This window comes from Mangifera indica, chromosome 12, assembly GCF_011075055.1.
Source record: "Mangifera indica cultivar Alphonso chromosome 12, CATAS_Mindica_2.1, whole genome shotgun sequence".
NCBI lineage: Eukaryota > Viridiplantae > Streptophyta > Magnoliopsida > Sapindales > Anacardiaceae > Mangifera > Mangifera indica.
This window is the reverse complement of record NC_058148.1, coordinates 14,637,760-14,656,408: the sequence shown is the minus strand read 5'-3', so window position 1 is coordinate 14,656,408 and position 18,649 is coordinate 14,637,760. Positions and strand designations below refer to the sequence as shown.

At 35.0% G+C, this 18,649-nt stretch overlaps 3 protein-coding genes across 4 annotated transcripts; 1 reads left to right on the top strand and 2 right to left on the bottom strand.

Annotated features, from left to right (window-relative positions):
* Positions 1–60: 60 nt before the first annotated feature.
* On the bottom strand, positions 61–2,172 carry LOC123193618 (cold-regulated 413 inner membrane protein 2, chloroplastic-like). Its single transcript, XM_044606676.1, has 4 exons — positions 1,972–2,172; positions 1,687–1,812; positions 1,480–1,575; positions 61–407 (listed from the first exon to the last, which is right to left on the bottom strand). The coding sequence occupies exons 2-4, from the start codon at positions 1,776–1,778 to the stop codon at positions 242–244; spliced, it is 354 nt and encodes a 117-aa protein (XP_044462611.1). The 5' UTR covers positions 1,779–1,812; positions 1,972–2,172; the 3' UTR covers positions 61–241.
* Positions 2,173–3,167: 995 nt separating this feature from the next.
* Positions 3,168–8,982, top strand: LOC123193337 (phytochrome E). Its single transcript, XM_044606239.1, has 4 exons — positions 3,168–5,593; positions 6,417–7,224; positions 7,996–8,289; positions 8,542–8,982. The coding sequence occupies exons 1-4, from the start codon at positions 3,640–3,642 to the stop codon at positions 8,750–8,752; spliced, it is 3,267 nt and encodes a 1,088-aa protein (XP_044462174.1). The 5' UTR covers positions 3,168–3,639; the 3' UTR covers positions 8,753–8,982.
* Positions 8,983–9,397: 415 nt separating this feature from the next.
* On the bottom strand, positions 9,398–15,580 carry LOC123193036 (protein MEI2-like 5). 2 transcript variants are annotated; one of them, XM_044605797.1, is made up of 14 exons: positions 15,343–15,580; positions 14,780–14,822; positions 14,562–14,693; positions 14,014–14,483; positions 13,025–13,183; positions 12,793–12,909; positions 12,539–12,690; positions 12,364–12,405; positions 11,915–12,006; positions 10,852–11,809; positions 10,676–10,760; positions 10,520–10,588; positions 10,203–10,382; positions 9,398–10,013 (listed from the first exon to the last, which is right to left on the bottom strand). In XM_044605797.1, the coding sequence occupies exons 2-14, from the start codon at positions 14,805–14,807 to the stop codon at positions 9,891–9,893; spliced, it is 2,607 nt and encodes an 868-aa protein (XP_044461732.1). In that variant the 5' UTR covers positions 14,808–14,822; positions 15,343–15,580; the 3' UTR covers positions 9,398–9,890. The 2 variants fall into 2 exon arrangements, with proteins under 2 accessions (XP_044461732.1, XP_044461733.1); XM_044605798.1 differs by lacking the exon at positions 12,364–12,405 and having other exon boundaries at positions 15,343–15,578.
* Positions 15,581–18,649: the final 3,069 nt, after the last annotated feature.

The window sequence follows — 18,649 nt, the reverse complement described above, 5'->3', positions numbered from 1 at the left end:
TTGTGGTCTGATACTATATGGTGCATATTTCTCACCTAGACTCAGTTCGAATCTCAACAATTGTAAAATCTCATGTTTGAATCTCCAAACATGCATAACAATTTGACTAGATTGACCCGACAGTTGAATACAATCCAACAACTAACGGCAGTTTAAACAGATCACTCATTTAAGTAACCCTTTAAATGGACAAAGTAATCTACAGATGATTGACAGAATAAGTCTATGATTTTATAAGAATTCAGATCAAGAAAAAGCATGAGACAACTATGATACAAATGATGGCTAAGGTGGCAACAACTGAGCCTTGGTCAAAGGCTTTTTGAAAGCTTCCTGCCCGTGAAAAATGTTGGGACGCGAGATATCCTGCAATCAGCAAGGAAATAATTGCACCTTGTTGTGTTCCCCTGCCATACAGTGAAACATACCCAGATTAGAAAAAGACAAAAAAAGAACAACACTTTCATTTATTCTCACACAGGCCATCTACTTGCCTGAGGTTCATGACTTGATAAGGAATCACAAGAACCAAGAGTAATGCTATGAATGATAACTCAAGCTCACCAATAGAAATGAAGACCAATATAGGAACTGTTAGAGGATTGCAAACACAATCTTTAAATTTTGTAATGGTTATGGATCAAATAACCAGAATCCTAGCTTTTGAGAGAATAACAAACCTCAATTGAGAAATATATTTTAAGTTTAAATCACAGGTCCACGAAAGGTAACATTCTTCAGTCCAAATTTAAGTTTAATTAAAATTCATTTTCCCTTAACACTTTTGCGCCCCCTGGACTAGAATAAAGATGACAAATTTTATAAGCATAAGGAGAAATATAATAAATAACTAACTCTATACATTAACATAACTCATGGTCAACATCAAAGGTCTCCATTTGAAAAACTCATTAAAGACCCTTAATTTCTGAAAAAGGCATTTAATTAAATTAATATAAGAAGATTAATCTAAAAATCTCCTTATTCATTAACCTAAGCCAGAGAATAACATGATTAAGTTCATGAGAGCTATGCCATTTTCAAATGAGAAAATGCCATTCGAGAATAAGAAATTTCCCAACTAAGATTGCCAAAGCTCACGGTAAATCCAGGAAATTATCATCAAAACCTTCAAGAAGTGCCAAGAAGGCAGTCCAAACACCATATTTACCCTAACAAAATATAAATCAAGGTAAAATAAGCATCAAAGAGATAAGAACATAAGTGACCCCAATAAATAAAAATTTCTTGGACTCTAATCAACCCTTGCATGCCTTGATACGGACAAGCAGTAATCTTCTATAAATTTCACAAGAAAATAGAAAAGAGTAATATTATATGCACTAACGATTATGTGTTATTTTATCTTAAATTCGAAACCAATAGACAATGCTGCATTTATATCCATGTATATATCCATTATTTGTGTAGTAAGTATAATTGAATGGAAATAAAAGACATATCCTGAAAAAGGCTTACTTGATCCAAGAGATGATATTTACTGGTGCTTGTAGAGCAAATAATGGAACAAGAAACGATTTCTGAATAGCAGTGCCTTTCGTAAGCATCAAAACCCTACACAATGATTTCATATCTCATCAGAGCGTACTTTATGAACAAACCAAAGTATATTTATTTTAAAGTCAAGATAAGCTAGGAATTCTACGAATCAAGAGAGAGTAATACGCTAAAGAAACGGTGAAGATCCATTGAAGATTACGAGCCGTTAGAGGTACAGCGTAACAAACCACAGTCAATCCTCTTCTCTTCTTCCCCATAACGACCGCCGTTTCTCTATAATCAACCGAATATCTACAACGTAAAAAAGAAAACCAGAACAATTCAAACAAGAGATAGAACTGAATTCAATTCAATTTTACGAACGTCAGAGGATTGAATGACAGTGAAATTGAACTGCGCGGGAGATCACCAAGGAGCTTCTTCCGGTGCAGGAGAGCAACCGTCTCGTACCTATCGGAAAGAGACAGCAGCCTCGTCGTCTTAGTGATGATGATGTTGTTTTGTACGGTGTCGTTTTTTGCCGCCGAGAGATACCGGGTAGGATTCAAGTGTAGAGACTGTATTGTACCGATATAACCGGCGGGAGCAATGACAGACTGTTTTTCAAGTGAATCTCTTACCGTCAATTTAAAGTCCTTATTAAGCGTACGAGTATAATCAGGCTGAGTTCGTGGATCTGGACTCTAGTGTGGGTCAGGTGGGACGTGAGAAAAATTTCACGTGGCGGGAAAATAACCGTTAATTAAGCAAATGACGTCACGCCACGTAATGAGTCCACTGCTTTAAATCCCAATTTTAAGTGTTTTTTTTGGCCGACAGACTTATTTCCTATTTGAAGATGAAAAGCTTGACCCTCTATCTGAAGATGTATGTAAGACAAGTGGATTCATGTTCCTGGGAATGATGATGCTCAGAATTCCAGTTTTCTGCACTTTTCCAAATGCCAGTGATGTTAAATATGGGAAATTGCATCTGGAAATATGGCTAAATTGTAGAATGCTCACATCATTTATGAAATCCCTGCACCTTTTAAAGGAATCAACAGTGTTCCTGCTATTTTTTTATCAAGGCAAGCGTGCAGTTTCCCGCAACAGAACAGAAGAACACGGATTTAGTCATGCCGATTGACATGACTCAATAGGCATTGCTCATATTGATTTTTTTTACAACACAAATATTATTATAGAACTCTATTGCAATTGTGTAACCAGTCTGAATCTGAGCATAAGCAAAAGTATGAATTTTTAGTCCCCATAAACACAAAGAATGCTTAACCAATGGCTCATATTTCTCAGTTTAGCATGTTGATGTCCATACCGTTTCTGCATGAAAACCACTCACCTTTTATCTTTCTGAGAATTTCCATTTCCAAAGAATAAACTCTGCAGTCTGCAGATTTCAGTTCAACCATATGAATTCTGAAAGTGGGGAGTGGGGACTCACTAAAAAATGAGGCAATCACTAAAGACAAGACAAGACTCGCTATCTTTTCTTACTTTTTTCTTCTTAATAAAAGGGCGACTTACTATGCAACAAAAAATTATCTTTCTCAATTTTCTCGTGACAACAGCTTCAGCAAGCAACAACTGATCACTCGTATCCTCCACAAAATTAGTGGTTGAAATGAGCCCACATAAGGCAAATCCACCTGTGTTTCGTCTCAGATTCTTTGATTTTTTTTTAAGGATTAAAGTTTGAAGTAACACTGACAATCAAGACCGTTCATACTGGTTTAACCAAAAGCAATCATCTTAATAATACCGAATATTTACAGTTGATTAGACAGCAACAACTGATAAACGGATAAAGAAGAGAAAATAAAGCCTACATGCAAAGGACAGAGACATGTGCAACCTGCAAGGAGGAGAAACCACAAAAAGAAGAGGTGAGTACAATAATGATAAAGATCCAGCTTTTAGTACTAATACGAGAATACCGACTGAGTTTCTGTAGAAACCACTTAAGGAATGGGACTTAGAAGCAATAGAGAAACACCAATCACAACACATAATCACAAAGCAACTGTCTCTTCATCTTTACCTGCTAAGACGAAACCTATTAACAAAGGAAAGAGAACTATTGATCAAAGGAACTGTCTCTTCATCTTCTGCTGCTAACATGAAACCTATCAACAAAGGAAAGAGATCCATTGATCGATACAATGCGGATGCTGGTATTTTAGCTGATTTCGAGCAATCTAGTGTGTCTGGTAAGGCTTTTAACTATTCAAGATCGGTGATTTATGCTCCAGAAAGTGTCCCTGATGAACAAATAACTGCTTATTTGTCAAAAATACAAAGGGGCGGTCTTGTTCAGCCCTTTGGTTGTATGCTTGCTGTCGAAGAACCCACGTTTAAACTCATTAGTTACAGTGAAAATTGCTTTGAATTTTTAGGGTTGAGTTTGGAAAGTGATTTTGAGTCAAAAGGATCTAAAGGTTTGATTGGAGTTGATGCAAGAGACCTTTTTACACCTCCTTTTGGGGCTTCTTTGGCAAAAGCAGCTGCCGCTAGGGAGATTTCACTGTTAAATCCAATTTTGGTTTATTCTAGGAGTACTCAGAAACCATTTTACGCTATACTGCATAGAATTGATGTTGGAATTGTGATTGATTTAGAGCCTGCACGGTCACATGATCCTGCATTGTCACGTGCTGGGGCTGTGCAGTCTCAGAAACTTGCTGTCAGGGCAATTTCTAGGTTGCAGTCTCTCCCGGGGGGTGATGTTGGTCTATTGTGTGATACAGTTGTGGAGGATGTACAAAAGCTTACTGGATATGATAGGGTTATGGTGTATAAGTTCCATGATGATGATCATGGGGAAGTTGTGTCTGAAATTAGGAGGTCTGATTTGGAGCCTTATTTGGGGTTACATTATCCAGCAACAGATATCCCTCAGGCTGCTCGTTTCTTGTTTAAGCAGAATCGTATTAGGATGATTTGTGATTGCCATGCTAAACCTGTTAGGGTCATCCAGAGTAAAAAATTAACACAGCCTCTTTGTTTGGTCAATTCAACCTTGCGGTCACCCCATAGTTGCCACACTCAGTACATGGCTAATATGGGTTCTATTGCCTCATTGGTGATGGCAGTTGTCATCCATGGTAATGATTCAATGAAGCTTTGGGGATTGGTGGTGTGCCACCACACATCTCCACGTTATGTCCCTTTCCCACTGCTCTATGCTTGCGAATTTCTCATGCAGGCATTTGGGCTGCAGCTATATATGGAGCTTCAGTTGGCATCACAGTTGGCAGAGAAGAAAATCCTCAGGACACAAGTATTATTGTGTGACATGCTCCTCCGGAATGCCCCATTCAGTATTGTAACTCAATCACCAAGTATCATGGATCTGGTGAAGTGTGATGGCGCTGCATTATATTATAGTGGAAAATGTTGGTTGCTTGGTGTAACTCCGACTGAAAGGCAGGTAAAAGATATTGTAAAGTGGCTTCTCAACAATCATGGGGATTCTACAGGTTTGAGTACTGATAGTTTGGGAGAAGCTGGTTACCCTGGTGCTGCTTTATTGGGTGATGCAGTTTGTGGTATGGCCACTGCCAGAATCAATTCAGAGGATTTCTTATTCTGGTTCAGGTCTCACACTGCGAAGGAAGTCAAATGGGGAGGAGCTAAGCATCATCTAGAGCATAAGGATGATGGTGGAAGAATGGATCCAAGATCATCATTTAATGTTTTCCTTGAAGTGGTGAAAAATAAAAGTTTGCCTTGGGAAGTTACAGAAATTAATGCTGTTCACTCTTTACAGCTTATCATGAGAGAATCATTTCGGGAAATGGAGGAAAATAACTCTAAGGTACTGATTAATGTTCAACAGAATGACATTAATGAACTCGCTTCAGTGGCCTGCGAAATGGTTAGGCTGATTGAGACAGCAACTGCCCCTATTTTTGGGGTTGATTCATCTGGTATCATCAATGGGTGGAATACAAAAGTTGCTGAATTGACTGGATTACAAGCTAGTGAAGCAATGGGGAAGTCCCTGGTTGAAGAAATTGTTCACCAGGACTCACGTGGAGCTGTTGAAAATCTTATATGCAGAGCCTTGCTCGGTAATTCTCTATTAATTATTTATCAAGTGTGTTGATTAAAGATTTTAATCCAAAAAAAAAAAAAATGTTCCCTGCATCAATTGTCAAATTACTGAAAGTTTCCTCGTCTCCAGGTTTCTTTTCTGCAACTAGTGCTTATCATTTGCTAAGCTACCAAATAAAGGGTTGAGCTATATCATATAATGTCTGATTCTGATATCTGCTGTTGCTTGAGTGAACCAGCTACACTGTTAATTATGTTCAGGGCTATATCACTTGATGAATCATTGTTCCATTGACTATCACTTTTTGAAAACCTCAGTTGATGGTCTTTTTGCACTTGTCTTGTCTTTATGGGCTTTTTAAGTAGATAATGTACTCATTGTTGATCTTAAACCAACTGAGACTTCGGAGTTAATCTTCTCTCTTGTTTCTTAATTAAGCCCAGGCATCTAATTCTTTTTCTGTATATCAGACTCTCACTCATTACAGCATACTATTGCTATCCATCTTGTACAACCAGTAGTTTATAAAGTTGTACACGAGATTGACACTAACAAATTGGAGTATTAAAATTAGATGTCTCCTATGTTTTCATATGAAGGACATCAAATGGGAAATGGAACTAGTAGGCAAGAAAATGTTAATATTTTTGAAGAGCATAATAAGTTAAATTAAATGTTCATTGAAAATGCTTCAAGCTCATCTCTTTAATCGGTCAAGCTTAATATCGTCTAAACTATCAAGTTCTATGTTTCAACTCCAGGATGTTTGTATTTTTCTTTCCCTGCATAATATCAAATTATTATATCTACAAATATTCAGTTGATTTTACATTTTCCAGGTGAGGAAGACAAAAATGTTGAGTTGAAACTGAGAAATTTTGAGCTTCAAAGGCAAAGCTCAGTTGTATATGTTGTGGTCAATGCCTGTACCAGTAGGGACTACATGAACAATGTCAAAGGAGTGTGCTTTGTTGGTCATGACATCACACCAGAGAAAGTTGTGATGGATAAATTTGTACGTTTACAAGAGGATTACAAAGCTATCATACAAAGTCTTAATCCCTTAATCCCACCAATATTTGCATCTGATGAGAACGCCTGCTGTTCCGAGTGGAATGCAGCCATGGAAAAGCTGACTGGTTGGACGAGACATGAGGTAATGGGTAAAATGCTTCCTAGGGAAATCTTTGGGGGTTTCTGCCAGCTGAAAGATCAAGATACACTCACTAAATTCATGATATTTTTGTATCAAGCAATTAGCGGTCGTGATACCAAGAACTGCTCTTTCAAGTTTTTTGATCGAGAGGGAAATTTTGTGGAGGTGTTACTAACTGCAAATAAGAGAACTGACTCAGATGGGAAAGTAGTTGGCTGCTTCTGCTTCTTGCAGATTGTTTTGCCTGAACGACATCAGGCCTTACAAGGACACAGGCAAGATAACAGAGAGATGGTTTCAAAACTTAAGGAGTTGGCTTATATAAGACAAGAGTTGATAAATCCTTTAAATGGTATTCGATTTGTTCATAAACTATTAGAAAATACAGATGTTTCAGAACATCAAAAGCAATTTCTGGAAACCAGTGATGCATGTGAAAGACAAATCTTGGCAATTATCGATGGTACGGATTTAAGTCATATAGAGGAAGGGTAAGTCATTAGAAGTTGATGAAATTGGAAAGGGTCCAGTGAACTACTACACTGAGCAAGACCTTTTATTTCAAAAGAATTTTCAACCATCTTTTGATGCTCTAAGATGATAAAACTCATAGTAAAAGATTCTTGGATTTCTTCTAGGTCGGGATAAATATGGGCTCGGCTGAAGTTTGACTTGAATAGATAATAGGATAACTTGAGTTAAGCTCGAGTTTGTCGAGTTGTATTAAAACGAAGCTCGAAGCTCGAAGCTTGGTTCGTATATGTGGCTTAAGTTTGTGATTTGAGTTTTGATACTTGAAACAACGTCGTTTTGATCCTTATGAAAACAACGTCGTTTTGATCCTTATGAAAACAACATCATTTTTATAATGGTTAAAACGATATCAATTTAAATGTTAAAACAATGTTGTTTGTCTTTTTATTAAAATAACATCATTTTGATAATCATTGGACTCAATTCGAGTTATTAATCAAACTCAAATCATTTTGAGCTTAATGATTGTCCTACGAGTTGAACCGAGTTGAACACCTTTCAACTAAGTTCTACTCAATTGCCAGCCAAGCCTAGAACTCTGGCTTGTGCTCAGCTCAAGCTCAATCCATATGCACTCGAGCCTGAGCCAGTTGTCAAGCCTACGCCATCTTGGCTTGTGTCCAACCTTAATTTCTTCATTTAGTCAACTTTAATATTTTGGAGTGTCTTATGATTTTTGGGGCAATGTGCATTTTGGATGTCTAACATCATCATCCTGGTTGTAGCAGTATTATGGAGCTAGACATGAAAGAATTCCTTCTGTGCAATATTTTAGATGCCATCATTAGTCAAGTTATGGACTTGTTGAAGGAAAGGAACTTACAGCTATTTCATGAGATTCCACGAGAAATCAAAACACTGTCAGTATATGGTGATCAAATTAGGCTTCAGCTAGTCTTGTCAGATTTTTTGCTTCATGTAGTACATCATGCTCCTGTTCCAAATGGTTGGGTAGAGATCAAGATCTTGCCTGGCCTAAAACTGATAAAGAATGGCGACGAATTTATTCGTTTACAGTTCAGGTACCTACATTGCATCTCAAATTATTTAAACTGCAGATATATGTCATTAGGATTTTATGTGCAATATATGGGACTCAGATCTCACGTAACAAAGTATAAGTCTGTGAGGTGTAGTTCTCCCAGAGGTCATATTATTTAGTATCAGAAACTGCATTAACTCACCCATGTGGGTGTCAGGACGGTGGAGTGTGGTGGTTCTCCCAATGTTCATATCACATGCATACTGAAATTTTCTTTTTCTTGTTATTGCAGAATGGCTCACCCTGGCAAAGGCCTTCCAGCTGATCTTATTGAAGATATGTGTGATGGTGAAAATCAGTGGAGTTCACAGGAGGGTTTAGGCTTAAAACTGTCTCGGAAGCTTCTCATTATGATGAATGGTCAAGTGAACTATGTCAGAGAGCAAAACAAATGTTATTTCCTCATTGAGCTTGAACTTAAAAATAAAAAGAGAAAGACTTGATGATTCAAGTAGGGTTCATAGTTGTTATCAATCTTAGTTTGAGCAGGTAAGTATAAGGCTTTCATTTCAACTACACATGATTTGGTTAGTTTTATCATCAGCAGAATGTTATGTGGGAAGTTATTCATCTATTCCCGGTTTGTTGGGCGGATTAGTGATATCATTGTGACATCAATATGATTTAGATAGAAGTTTTAAAAAGTTTATTAAAAAATTTCCAATCTCAGCTCGATCACAGTCATAAATTCGAAAAGTTCAAAGTCTCATCTTCTGCAATTAATATTGTAAAAGACAAAAAAATTTTGGCCCTGCAAAGAGTTGATAATTGATGCGATGCCCACACCAACAGCCCTGTGAACACCAGTCAAAAGAAGGGTTTTATTAAGCAAATACTTGACTCTATGATTAGTAGATTATACCGTAACCAAGCCGGCCTGATTCACCTGGTTCACTACAATCCATAGAAACATATTTTCAATAAAACGACTAGTAATTTTGGGCACTCGGAAGTTTTAATGAGTCTATTAAGAAATGTCTGTAAAATTCCCAACATTAGGGAGAAAGATTTCTATACAAACCTAAGGGGTGGAACTGGTGAAACCTCTTCAATTTCATAGCAAATTATAGAAAACTTGCAAGTTCAAATACACAACTTCCATATCATAAATATCGAAATAAGATTAACAAAAAAGTTTCCTTAAGTCTTTCTCTTATCCGCTATACAATTTTGTAAATGATCCCAGAACACATAACCAACCCTAATACCTCAATTCCCGGAGAACACTTGCCATGATACCCATAAATTAATTTTATCCGAACCTGGGATCAAAAAAAGCCCCCTAAAAAAGGCAAAATGAAGAGAAAATGATACAGTACGCTACGCTCAGCTTGTGGATCAAGCATTCTGTCCACAATTTTCCCATTATTCTACTCCCTTGTACAAGTCTACCACCACAAACCCAAATGAAAAGCTGGCAGCTCCACAAACTTTCTAACTGGATACTATACAAACTCTGACATGCTGCATAACCAAGTTTATCTCTTCCTACATTTTTACACTTCTATCTGTACGCATAAGTTAGCACTCATAGCCCAACAAATTTGGGCAGAGAGAAATCTGCTTTCACTATACTGTCAGCTACTCTGGCTTCCTGCCAGATCCATCCTTTGTAGGGCTTCCAGAGGAATCCTCTGCCTGAGACTCGTTTAGCTGATGAACTTGGATATTCAAATTATTGGAATTAATCTGTTCTTGAATGATCTGTAAAGAAACACATATATAAAAGCCTATGAATATGGGACTATTAATTTAAGTTTGTACCTAAACAAGAACTTAATAAAGAAGATTTACACAAAAATTCTTGCTTGTTATAGTTTCCAACAATTATATCACCATTAAAGAAGTTAATCTCCACTCCAATTCTGGTAGTATGATAATTAATAGGATTACCTGATCACCAGCATCTGGGCCCTCCAAATGAAACATGATAGGGCGACAGCGCTTATCTTCATTCATCAAGCTTGAATTCTGGAAGTGAGCCACAAGGGCTGCTTTTCCCTGAATCCGAGCATATGCCAAAGAAGCAACTTTCTCACTGTTAAATTTCTCCCACTTCTTCCCATTAAATGCCTGATAACAAAAAGTGTAATCAAGAAAGAATATTTGAGGATTTCAATGGCTGAAAATTTCAGTATGCTACTAGTTGCCTAAAGAAATTCAAATAAAAAATTACTAGTAAAGATCTTATAATAAGCTAAAAATAAAACCTCATAGAATGGGATAATGTGTGCAGGAGACAGCATATTGATAAATGCATAGCCAACATTGCATTTATTCTGCATCATAAATGAAAAAATGTAAATCAATTTGAATAGAATTCAATAAATTTGTCAAATCTTCTCCTCATAAGCCACGTCAATCACCTTAAAATCAATTGGCAAGTAGAGAAAATCATAAGTACCCTTGTGATTTTCATCAATAGCAGATAGCAACATTTTTGAGGTGTACCTGAAGGGAACAATTAATAAAATAGCAACAATCAAGAATAGGCATTTACTTAGTATTCATATATCACGGGCATCATATAAATTAGTCTTACTTATTTGGGATATTTTTAATCATTAAGGTTGTCCGAGCATCTTCTCCATTTTTAATCTTTTCCAAGTCAAGCTGAAACTGTTTCTTGGTATCTATCTGGTTCCCATTATTCTCAACCCGCCTGCCCCGTCCATGATCAATCAAACCCTCCATATTAGTGGGTGTCAATCCTGGGTATGGGCCATTGCTTACAAATACAGGACTAAGTCTGGGTGATGACATCATTCTATAACTCGATGAGCCATTTTCTGAAATATTTCTCGGAATGGTATTGCCAGGATTGACGGTAGTATGTGGACCAAGATTCATCATGAAGCTTCCATCATTCTGTCCTATACTCATGCTACGGAATGCAACAGGATTCATGAATGAGGTTTCCTGAGACTCAGGGAAAAAGCCAAAGTGTCTCTCCAAGGGAACACCAGAAGGAGCAGATCCAACATGATGATGGTGATGATGCTGAGAAGCACCAAGGAAAGAGCCTTGGCGACTGGAATATGGAAACCCATGGCTTTTTCCATTGGATGAGAATGGATGCCCCATAGATGGCATTGGCCAGGCTGAAGAACTGCCATGCTCTGAGTATCTATTTGGACTTCCCCAAAGAAACTGGGATCCAGTTAATGTCTCCATACCAGATCCATTTGAAGTTGAGGCACCAAAAGATGATATGGTTCCAGGGTGTGGGCCCAACTTTGGCTCTGGAAATGAATGTGACTGTGGGAAGGAAGCTCCATGGGCTGAGTTTGTATTGGTAAAAGCATGTTCCATGTGACTACCCCTTCCTTGGTCTTTGCCAATAGGTGCAACTTTCACAGAGTTTGATACTGGGGGATGTAAAACTGATGCCAATCCAGGCAAATTGCTTGTTGTGGGGCTTATGTTCCTATAAACAGGGGATTTACTAAGAGTTTGCAGTGGATTAGGTTCAATAGGGCTGTTGAACTGCCCCCATTTACCTGTCAAAACAGATGGATTCATCAAACTTAGGCTGCAAGAATAAATGTAGATATAATCAAAACTATAAGATCTGGAGTGACAGGAAGCACAATTAAGGACCTTACCTGGTGGAGAGTTGGCAATTGGTGAACCAACTTGATGTTGCAAAATCCTAGATTCATCTTGTTCAAGCTCTTGGTTTAGTTGTAGCATCAAGCTAAAGGGCAGAAGGCAGAACCAGCCAATATTTTAAACATTGGTATCAGTATTGATAAAGCAAGAATCAATAAAAAATAAATATAATAATTCTATAAATTTTACTACAGCAAAATATACATACATATATATATGTATATTGCCAGGGTTCAGAACTTAAAGAATATAAATCAATTATCATGCTAGCTTAGCCACAGTCATCTGTTTTGCAGTGATTTAAATCAGAATCTTTATCAGTTTATTTTATATAAAAAATTAATGCATCATTAAGATGTATAATCTCACATGCACAAACAGAAGATTAAAAAAGATTATTGTTAGGACCATTCTACCCCGCCAAATCAGATTTGAACCTCACCTTTTAGTTGCACCAAAGGCCTTTATGGTATCAGATGTGAAGCTATTAATTAACAATAATAAATGAAATCAAAGTCAAAAATATGAAGAGATGGCAAACTAAAAAAAAAAATACAAATTTTTACAAGTCAATACACCATTCACAGTTCATGACTCAATAAAATCAATATACGCACCTTCGACGAGCTCCACCAGGGCGGCTAGGTTCAAGCTTTATGCGTTTTCCAGCTATGTCACTTCTATTCAATGACTTGAGTGCTGCTTCTGCAGCTCTAACATCATAAAATTCAATAAACTTATGGTGCCTCTTATGTGGGGTTTCTCTTATCTGTTATTGCATAAACATCATATTGCCAATGTCAAAGATACAATGGCAAAGAACTTCTTGATGTAAGGCAATGTTAAGAACTAAAGGAGAGAAATTCGGCACCTCTTTGACCTCGCCATAGGCCCCAAATATTTGACGCAGATCTTCATTTGAAACTGATGGATCCAGATTAAAAACTACAAGGGTTCCTTGATTCAAATCCTTGTCTGATGGATTATCCTGGCGCAATAAAAGACAAATATAGCTACATGAATTGATAATACAAAATAATAGGAATGATGAGCATCCAATGAAAATGAGATAAAATGTGTGAAATTTATAGTGCTTAGTAAACCTTCGGAATTGAGAAATGAATGTCAAGTTTTCTCCGTCGGAGTGGCTTGTTCTGTAGTGAACGCATGGCAGTTCGAGCAGCACGAATATCGTAATATGATATCATCACAAAGCCCCTATGCTTGCATGCAGTGTACATAGTTCTAATGTCGCCATATTGCTTCCAAGAAAAAAAAAGCCGATAAATACACCCAAAAAAATAGTACTCACGTTAATAAAGATCTATTTAGTATATGCATGGTGCTCAATAATGAGCTATGTAATCAATATAAGCCTGTAGCATAGGAACCAACAATATAGGCATTTAACAAATAATAAAACCCTACCATTTTTCATTTGCAAATGAACTGTTTAAATATGACAGCAGCACCAGACTACTGCCATTCTGATTTCTCTAATTCTTAAAAGTCTCACATGAATCAAAGAAAAAATTAATCACTGTTACAATAATACAGGTGAGCACTGGACTGCCACTAGTATCATTTTACTAAAAATTTCATACAAAACCATCTTTGTTAGGAAAATGAAGAGCTTCCATTTCACTAATTACCACAAATAGGCCCTTTTTCTTTTAAACTAAAAGCTTATCTAGCATCACACAAAGGGGTTATCTTATTATGGCATCCTTCTTTTCATGGCATGTGCCAAATGTTTGGAACAGAAGTAATAAGATTAGTTATTTCCATTCAGATATATAGAAACGAGTTAAATATACATCAACTATTTCAAAGATCTGCCAAGCTGGCCCAAGCACAAATGTTATAGGGTTTATGACTCCTATAATATTATCTCATAAAAAATATGCAAGGATCTCTAAGCAATGATGATTCATATTTGGTACCCACTCTTATCATATCTACTGCAGAATAATGACTAATATTTCAACTAACTGATTGAATGAAAAAAAGAACAAAAATTGGGTGAATATCAAAACATGGACTAATCGACATACAAAGATGATATTTTCTGCTAACTTTCTAACTTGGTTACCTCAAATAGAGCTCTCAGTTCTGAATCCTCGACATTACTATTAATATTACGAACAAATAATGTTCTTGAAGGATGCTCGCCAAATGGATGTTCGCCAACAACAGTTCCCACACCATTAGGAAGACCGTAATGGGGCAACCCATTTCCAACAACCCCATCAGATAAACTTACTTTTGACATACTTATACTCAGGCTCTCCTGAGTACTGTTTTCCAATTCCATACCCCCTCCACTGTCAAAAAGATCATAGTCCTCCAAGTCCTCAAGTGAAGAAGGCAATCCACTAAGGTCAAAATCTTCCACAATACCAGCTAAAAGCTCTTCCTCATCATCCGGGAGAAAGCCTCCAGTTGCAGATTTTGAATTATCTTCAATTGAATCACCTCCCTCCACACCATCATGGTCCTTCCTTAAGCCAGATGAGATATCATCAACAGATTGATGACCAAATCCCACACCATTCAAGTTCACTACATTCAAGTCATAAATGTAAGAAATCTGATAATACTTACAGGAACATAAATTCTTTGAACAACAGCTATACATACACTTCTCATGCGGAAGAACAGGTAATGAACTAGAGAAAAGTGAAGCATCGCTTGAGGCATAATACACATCAGATCTGCCTATAGTCCCCCAGACACCGCCACCCAGTTCTTTAGGCATAATCAGCCGAGGACCTGCACACATCATTCATAAGACTTTAAAACTAGAAAGCCTAAATTTTTTTTCTCCCTAGAAACATGATAACACTCATCGGGATTACCTGAGGAGTTTTCAAAAGTCTGCTTCATGGAACCACCCTTCCACTAAAACACAACCACAAACCATCAGTTTCCATTAACATGATTTAATAGAAAGCAATAATAACATCAAACTAACTCGAATAACTTTACAAAAGAAGACACAATACCAGATAAATCCAAAATTGAAAAGTAATCTCACTGAATTAAGCACCCAACAGAAGATTCAATTGTCAAATTAATTTTTTTTAATTAATTTGCCTAATTCCCAACACCCGGTAAATTTTCAATGCACTAATTTGACTTTACCCTCTGCTAGTCCAGAAACGAATATCAGCAAAAATCGCAAAAAAAAAAAAAAAACTTGTAAATAAATCAAATTCAGAGGAAAAAAAAAGCTTCTTGCGCGTTAAAGCGCTCAAATAACATAAAAGCAAACACAATCAAAATTTCCAAAGCAAAATAAAATCGACCAAGTAAGAGAATTAACATTCATAATATTAAGCGAAAGAATCGCACAACATTAGATTAAAACGAAACGAGTACCAAACGGAAATTTAAAAAAAAAAAAACTATACTTCATTACCGATATGAGAAGCAAAAACCAGCAAAACCCTAGAGCTAGAACCAAGTGATTGACAAGTTAAAGACTTTTAGAAGAAAGAGAATTGAATGCGAACTTTATTTTTTTTTTTTTTTTTAATATTTATAATTTTTTCTTCTTCTTCACTAAAGCAAGAAGACTTTGCCAATTGCCAATAAAATTCGCTCTCTCGCTCTTAATATAATAAATAATAATAAATAAATAGCTGAATTTAGATTATGATTGGACGAGAAAAGTTAAAAATAAAAGAAAAAAAAATGGTTTATTGATTATGGGGAACTAACTCTATTTAAATTGCTTTTGGAGTCCGATGACATGTCCCTTATTTTATTTATTAACTTTATTTTAAATAATAAACTTAAATTAAAGAATAATTAACCTGTTGAATTTCAAATCGGTGTTGATAATAAAATTTATTTTATTAATGATTTTTTAATTATTATTTTTTCGTTAATTTTTTTCTTTTTTAGTTTTATTATTTATTTATTTAACCAAATTAAATTTGAACCATTGTTTGTTATTTTAATTGAACTAGTATTTATTCTTAAAAATAATTTTTTTATTTTTGTGTTAGAAAATTTAATACTATACTTAGCAATATTTACTGGGTTTCATATTTTTGGTAATTTAATAACCAATATTAGGAAAATAAATTAATTTTGAATTATCCTGATCTTAATTACTAAATTACCATGTTCGTGGTTAGTGGATTATGGGTGACGTCAAGTTTGATTAGAATAATAGTAATTTTTTTTATTATTAATAACAAAAATTAAAGAGGATAACGATTAGCCACGTCAGCGGAGGATTTACAGCACATCTGATTGTAACATCTGCAGGAGGCAGGTGGATTTTGCAATTATTAACTTAATTATTTTTACTAATCATAGAATATAATATAATGTTAATGGTAATTAGTGTGGATAATGAGAAATTAAAATTAGAATTGAAGTCTTTGTCACAATGAACGGCTGATGCAAGCTACACTTTTGGTAGTACAAATCAAATACATGATAATCTGTGGATCTTGACAACTTTGTCCGTTCGAATATTTAGAATTATTATTTATTTTATTTTAATTGACAATATTTTGAAAAGTAAAATAATAATTAATTTTTTTCTATTTGACCTTACTTATGGTTAAAGACGCTGGTTTTCTTAAACTTAGGTTGATTCAGCTTATTCAAGTTAAAAGTATTTTTGGAGTCATAAATTTGACAAATGGAACCTATTGAGATAGAGCTCTATGAGAAATATTTTTTATTATTATATTTTAATTGTTTGAAATGGGATGAAAAGTGGTGATGTTGTGACATTATTAAATTATTTAATTTTTGTCCTCATTCCAATTCCAGTTTCCAGTTCAAGAATAATACGGCAGCGTTTTTGGTATATTCTGTCGAATATTTCCTCATTCAATGGTATTCCAATCTTGAAACGGGCTTTTATTTTTTTATGTTTTTCTATCGATTTCTTGTACCATGAAACTAGCTTATTTGTGTCAAATCTCTCCTTACTATAATCAAATGCACATTTATTGCAAATTAGACAATCAGGATTGGCCAGACATGTCGGCCTCTTATTTTCTACTGTAGCAGACGCACTAAGGCCGTGGATCATACAGGCCTACTAGGGACTTTAAGATAAAACACACTAGTTAATTCAGTATAATTAGGTTTAGATATGAGCAGAGCGGCTTTGACTTAGTATAATTCAGTTTGAATTTATTTTTTATAAAACGGAATTAAATTTGAAACATAAAATATAACTTGTTTCAAAAACAAATTAAATTTAGTTTAGTTTAGTTTGTGAGCTAACAATTAATTTGAGATTGAACTGAATCATAACTCATACGAACTAACTTAGATTTTTATTAAATATACAATATTTTTCAAAAAAAAGATTTTTCTCTCCAACAATATAACGTTTCTCACCCTCTTTCTCCCATTTTCCTTCTACATTTTCTCTCTTCTCTGCCATTTCTTCCTTCGCCTCTGTCACTTTGTCTCTTCTCCATCATTTTCTTCCTTTTTCTTTAGTCACTTTCTCCTATAGGTGTTTTTCGCTTCTCTTCTTCATACAAACAAAAAAACAACAAAAAGAAAATAACACTAAACTATACTATATTAGCAAAAAAGATAGAATATATAAAAAAAAAATCTAATTGATGTAGAGAATGAGAGAACTATTTTCTCTCCACATCTCTCTGGCCATAGTGACTTTCGTCGGTGAATGTTAAATATTTGACAAATTCGAATTAAAAATTAAGCTATGAATTTAAATCATGAATTCAAGTTAAAAATTCGAACCAAACTACAAATCTAGAAATTTTTTTAAACCGAGCTTGAATCTTCATTCTAATTAGTTGGAATAATTCGAACTAAATTTAAACTTTCTCTAAAATTACTCAAACTAAACTTAAGTTAACTTATATTTAAGTTTGATTTAATTTAAATCCACCTCTAGGTGTAATACGTAAGATTTTATTAAAAATTACAAAAATTATATAATTCAGCCAACCAATCCGTGAAAGCAATCGACCACCTCATTAAAAGGCCTACAAAGGCATGGACAAAGGGCTTTGAGTTGTGTTGCAACCATACAGATTTTGCAGGCTAACTCGATCTATAAGACTTGTATTGTAACTGACCTTAATCCCATGTAATTCAATCCAACTAAATACAAGTGGTAGGATTAAAAATTAATCTCAATGTTTTAGGGTGAGAAGGATAGTTTGATTCGATCGATAGTTGAAACAATTGATCGACATTAAATTGATGAATAAATTAAATAAATATTAACAAATTTGTATAATTAATTATTCAATTTATAATTTAAATTATTTTAATATAAAATAAACTTAACTTTATGATATATGTACTCTAAATCGATGGGTGTGACGGTCGGTTCAAGCAATAGCAATGAATATATTTTATATTTTATTTATAAAATGCAAAACATGTGTTGGATATAATATGATTAAACAAACATTCATTTTGCCAGTGATTCTTCCTTGTGTCAGTACTGGGGGTTTTACTCGGTCAGACGATAAAGCAAAACCGTTTGAGCGGTTGGATGTGTTAGATATCTCCACCACCGGTTTTTATTTTACTTAATGGATGATGTTTGACCAATCAACTTATGTGGTTTTTAGAAGGCCAAGGGGTTTATTCCTATCTAAAGCATGATTTTTAAAATTTTTTTTTTTTAAATCTTAAATATCTATTGATAAATAGTTAAAATTAATAATTTTATAAATAAAATAATTATTATTTTTTTAATATTAAAA